Here is a 6,019-nt window from a genome sequence, read left to right on the forward strand (position 1 = left end):
TCTTAACATAGAAAAACATCCTAAGGCAGAATAAAAAATATGTATGTCGAGTCAAAGAAGGAAGTAGTATGAGGGGTGACTAAAAGTTTGGTCAAATAAGGATGGTCTTGAATGAGGAGAGACAGGTGCCAATGCAAAGTGCTTTAGTGAGGGAATTCCAGATCTTGGGGCCTAGGACTTGGTGTGTGATAGGATACAGGCAGCAAGTTAATTCCTGTCTGGTGTGGTTTTAAATGTTAGTTAAAGGTGGAAATGAAGGAATTGTTCCTGATTATTAAACTCTGTCTAAATGTGAATCTGTTTTGGGAATATTGTCATCCTGATCCTGTTCAGCTCTATTCCAACAATAATTTCTAAAGCTTTGAAAGAAAAAACTTGCATTTATATAGAGCCTTATCACATCCTCAGGATATGTCAAAGCACTTCATATGCAATGAATAACCTTTTGAAGTGCAGACACTGTTAGTGCATTGAACTTTTTTTCCCCCCAAGTTATGTGAAGTAAGAAAGACTTGCATTTATATAGCTCCTTTCACCACCTCGGGACATCCTAAACCGCTTTACAACCAGTGAAGCATTTTTGAAGTGTAGTCAGTGTTGTAATGGGTCCTAGCTATGCCTGCCTTTTCGTGGGATATGTGGAACACTCTTTGTTCCAGTCCTACTCAGGTCCCCTCCCTCACCTCTCTTTCCGATACCTATACCTCCCCCCCCCCCCTTCCCACTGTCCAGGGCCCCAAACACCCCTTCCAGGTGAAACAGCGATTTACTTGTACTTCTTGCAATCTAGTATACTGTATTCGCTGCTCACGATGCGATCTCCTCTACATTGGGGAGACCAAACGCAGATTGGGTGACCGCTTTGCGGAACACCTCCGTTCAGTCCGTAAGGGTGACCCCGAGCTTCCGGTCGCCTGTCATTTCAATTCACCGCTCCACTCCCACTCAGACCTCACCGTCCTTGGCCTCTTGCATTGTTCCACGGAAGCTCAACGTAAACTCGAGGAACAGCACCTCATCTTCCGATTAGGCACTTTGCAGCCTTCCGGACTCAATATCGAGTTCAACAATTTCAGATCATAACCTCAGACCCTATTACATTTTTACTTATTTTTTTCCCACCCCTTTGTTTTGGGTCTTCCCTTTTCCCCCCCCCCCCCCCCCCCCCACCCCTTCCTCTTTTCTCTCTCTCTCCCACACGGCAGCTGTCTCTCATCCTGCCAGTACACTTCACACCTAATCTCAGCCGTCTTTTGTCTCCACTGTCCTATAACCATCTCGTCTGGTTTTGAATACCTCTTTACTTCTTTTGTTCTACCGCAGCCCTGCCTTCGATCTATTTTATTTCCTTTCCAGTTTTGAAAAAGGGTTTCGACCCGAAACGTTGACTCTAACTTCTCTCCACAGATGTTGCCTGACCTGAGTTTTTCCAGCATTTTCTGTTGTTATTTCGGATTTCCAGCATCTGCAGTATTTTGCTATCGTTGTAATGGGACTGGTTGGGATAGGCTTCCCACTCACTGGGGAAACCGAAACAACAGATTTCCAAGTAACTTGACTTGGAGTCTCTTAAATGTGGTGATGGGTTTCTGCATGCCAGACACCTGGCCGGCCCAAAAGAAATTAGCTGACTAATCTCAAGAGGCAATGTAGCGTGCTTTCCCCCCTGTTTATACAAAGGAGCTATTGCTGATGGGTCTTCAAATTGCAGATTGTATTTTAAAATTAGAAATAAATAAATATATTGAAAACTATTTATTTGTTTTATTACTGCAGTGAGTTTTTATAATGACCAGCACAAGTAAATTTGCTGTCCCTTTTTATACTTTGGTATTTAATTTATTATTTCCAATGAAATTGCTATGTAACAAACTATTTACCTGCTATATAAGTGCTAAACAGGCCTTATCCATTTTTATGTATGTGGATATTTTTTTTAAATATTGATAACTGCTACTTGGACGAACATGTTAGCTATTCTTCATTTGTATTGGCTGAATGAACACTGATGTCCTTTTCTATCCCACAGAAATGAGCAAGATGGATGATTGCAAGTGGAGCCAAGATCTAAGAGGACATTGTTGTGACAGCATTTCAGTGTTCTAGTTCAATGGGTAGATGCAATTTTTCATTTTTTTTTAAAATAGGTATTATGAGAAACTCAGGTGTAAAAAATGTACTTTAAATTGTAGCATTTCTATCTGTGTAGGGATTTGGTTAAAACTGGTTTACAAGAATAAATGATGATGCCTTTTTCTCTAGTCTGTTGAATGTATCTATGAACAGGTAGCAGCCAAGTAAGCAATATCTTATGGATGTAGCACTGCAGTAAGATACCCAAGCATCCTTTTAACAAACTGAGAATCATTTTGGAAGATTTCTGTGGAAATCAATTCTTGTTACCAATACATACCCACCGTTTTTTGTGATGCAGTAGTTTAGTTGCAGGGTTGCAAACTTTTGTTTCTATTTTGTATATTTTCCCCCCTGCTTTATTCTATAATGTTACAGTGGATACACTAAATTGTTGACATGAAAACCATTCTGCACTGATGCACAGAATGTTTGTTGTTCTGCATTTCTTTGTTTAAAATTGTCTTGCTGTTTTTTTTGTAACATTTGATGTGTTCTCTGCTGCTGAAATTGTAATATTTAATCGCCAGTCTCAGGTTTGCTTGCAGTGACTATACCACAAATGCTGAATCCCAGTAAGAAACCCGAGACAACACTAAAATAAACTTTATTTTATTTAAAATATTTGATACAGGTTCACCAGCAAAACAGTTTAGTTCCTGTACTGTATAAATCAACTGAGATAAAAGATAGGGTTTAGACTATAGGCCATTTATTGCTGTTGGATGCAATCAGCAGCTCTATGGTATTACAGCTTCAAAAACACAATTGATCTCTATCACAGGTTGTGTGTGTATAGTTTTTTTTTTAAATAAACCAGTTAAGTTGTTGGTGTGGGTACTGGCATTAGTCAATTAATTTTTTTTTCCAGTCAGCCACCTCCATTTTAATTTTGGCTCTCACATGGGCAAATTAATCTATTACAAAGAAATTATGATTGGGCCTATTAAGATGTATATTGTCACTGTCCTCTCTACTGCCCTCTTGTGTACTTGTTAATCAGTACAACTGATGACCACTAAACCCCATCAGTCAAAGGATGTTTGCATTTAGTCCTTTGAGTCAGCCTGCAAAGCAGCTAGTTGAGAGGAATGTTAATCTGCTTTTAGCTCCAAACAGACCAGTTTCTGTAAGAATACCCAAGTCTGAAGTGTACCATCAATGTGTCAGCTATGCCACCCCACCATCGGCTGGACAAAATATGTTGAGGCAGGGGTAAAGGGGGCAGCTATAGTTACCTTGGGATTCCCTGGGCTAGAAAGGGGAAAACCAACAAGGGTTCCTGGTCCTGATCACTATCGATCAGCCCTTGGCTGGAAAGCGCATGTATGTGTGGAACTCATTGAGGGCAGGTTTGGGCTAGATTATGATGCTGCTCAGTTTAAAAACCTGCTGACATGTGGTGTTTACAATCTTAAATGAAAAATTGCCATTTTTGAGGTACCAGAGGACTGCCAGCACCTGTGGATCAGAACCCCAGTACAGAATAAGGAACTTGCATTTAATTAGTGGCTTTCACATCCTCGTGATGTCCCAAAGTGCTTCACAGCCAATGAATTACTTTTTTTTAATGTAGTCACTGTTGTTTTGTAGGTAAACATGGCAGTGAATTTGCACACAGCAAGGTCCCACACGCAGCAATGAGATAAATGACCTGTTTTAGTGATGATGATTGAGGGATAAATGTTGGCCAGGACACTGGGAGGGACTGCTCTTCTTTAAAAAGTGATATGGGATCATTTGCATTCACTCAATCCAGGCAGACGGTGCCTCAGTTTGTCATTCAAAAGACGTCACCTCCAACAGAGCAGCACTCCCGCGGTACTGCAGTGGGGCTTGAACCCATAACCTTCTGACTTAAAGGTTAGAGTGCTACCACTGAGCCAAGCTGGCACTAATGTCGGCGCCTTCGGGAGAGCAGCGTAGAAATTGAGAACAACAAAAGTGCATTGGACCCTGTTTCTCGATTTCTGTCTCTTTTTTGCAGCTACTTAAGTTGCTTCCAGAACTCTGGAAAATCTATGCAGCAATAACCCCATTTATTTCTTTTATCAAAGTCTTGCTGTAGCATATTAATGATCCCATTGTATAAAGGATATTTGTCTTGTCTGGAGGCAGCTATGATCGCACCCACTTAAAACACTCCCAACAATTGTTTATCTTTGATCAGACCACATGGTTTTAGCCATTTTTTTAATTCTATAAAAGACAATAACATACCTCAGACTGTCAGTCCTGCAGTCTTCCACCAAGTCTGCACTAGCTACAGCCAGTATTTTACTCTTGTCCAAGGCACTAGATGCTGGGAAACATGAAACCTATTTATTTGTACTTTATATTTTGTATATGTTGAAATTTTTTAATGAAATGCAATGTCAAGTCACTTTGGTTACAGTTGTGACACATACCTCAGTTGTTCTGTACTAGGGCCCTTATTATGTAAGAAAACATTTTTATTGTTGCTTGACTGACATAGATTATTTTCCATATGAATTTACTATTTTCTATATTGTACATACTTAGAATAAATGTTTGAAAATCTCAGTCTAGTGGAGTCTAACTATGTCATGTGGCAACAGAAAATTTATTTGAATTAGTAATTTGACCATGTGTGTAAAATATAACTCGTTCAGTATTCTGAGTAAAAGTACAGTTCTGGAGTGATTCTTAAAACTGAGGTACAGAATACTATTAAGTTGTACTCCATTTCATAGAAAAAATATAAAACAATAAGGATGTGAAAGGCCATTCAGTCTGGCTATAGAAAATCCTATTATTTTTTAAATCTATGTACATCAGACTATATTTATCCACTGCTGACTGGGCCCCCGCCCGCCCCGTCTCCCCCCTCCGGCCGACTGGGCCCCGTCTTCCCCCCTCCGGCCGACTGGGCCCCGTCTCCCCCCCTCCCCCCGCCGACTGGGCCCCGTCTCCCCCTGCTCTAATTGAATCGGCAATCTTTCCACTTGTGCTCAAACTGAGCTCTCAATCACTGCACGATGGGAGCTGACTCTACGTCTGCAATTGTTCAAGTTTCATTCATCTCCATTTCTTCCACCTACGTGTATGTATGTGCTGAGGAGATGTGTTTTAATACAAAAAGCATAGAATTACAGTAAAAACAATAGATACAATACTGCCAAATAGGCAAAATCAGAGACATTAATCCTGGAATGTCATAGTAGAATTATGCTGTGCTATCCAGTGGCAGGATACAGACTTGTGCCCATAATTCTGTACACACAGCTCCCAATATCAGCTGTGCAGTTGGAGGGAGGTGCGAAGCAGAGGCTAGGTGCGCCCCTATGGGCAGAGGAAAATTGAGGGCAAGGCTTGTAGATCAACTGACAGTGGGTTAAAAGCATGACATTGGCAGAGGCTGGTAAGGCAGTCACTGGCATATGGTGCAGTCTGAGAGGTACAGAATGTAAAAGGAAGGGAAAAATGTGATTGAGTTTTTTTTTAATGACAAAAGTTTGATACCATGGTTTCGATCTTGCCAGCCCTGGGGAGGCGGGTATGAAGGTGGGACTGCCGGGAAAATGGCAGAATTTGGAGGCGGGTGCCCAACCTGCCTCCGTGCCATCTTCCCAGGAGGCGGGTAGCCAGCCCGCGCCGGGTCCTGTCTCCTTGGAGGCGGGAAGGGATTAAAGCCTATTAACTGCCTGTTAACTATCCCCTTTTTGCCCTCGAGTGCAGGCTTCCCAAAGGCTCCAAAACACGCCGGCTCAACGAGGCGAGTAGTGGGTCTGCGGGGGTTGGGGGGCGGTGCAAAAGTGTGCTGTGGAGGTAAGTGATGGGTGCAAGTGTGGAGAGGTGAGTATCTGAGGTAAGTGCAAAGTGTTAGAAAAAGTGTACTTACCTTTGTTTCTTCCTGCAGGCTTTA

General features: G+C 41.8%; 1 protein-coding gene across 1 annotated transcript in view; it reads left to right on the forward strand.

The window, feature by feature from the left end:
• The window catches only part of LOC147106186 (chromatin remodeling regulator CECR2-like), a 128,002-nt gene extending 123,325 nt beyond the window's left edge, over window positions 1-4,677 (forward strand). Inside the window, exon 19 of the mRNA XM_086009793.1 lies at window positions 2,030-4,677. Within this exon, the coding sequence (XP_085865919.1) occupies window positions 2,030-2,035 (6 nt within the window). The 3' untranslated portion in view covers window positions 2,036-4,677. The remainder of the gene's footprint in view (window positions 1-2,029) is intronic.
• Window positions 4,678-6,019: the final 1,342 nt, after the last annotated feature.

The sequence above is a fragment of the Somniosus microcephalus genome, chromosome 16, assembly GCF_052327205.1.
Source record: "Somniosus microcephalus isolate GS21.2 chromosome 16, FLI_Smic_1.0, whole genome shotgun sequence".
NCBI lineage: Eukaryota > Metazoa > Chordata > Chondrichthyes > Squaliformes > Somniosidae > Somniosus > Somniosus microcephalus.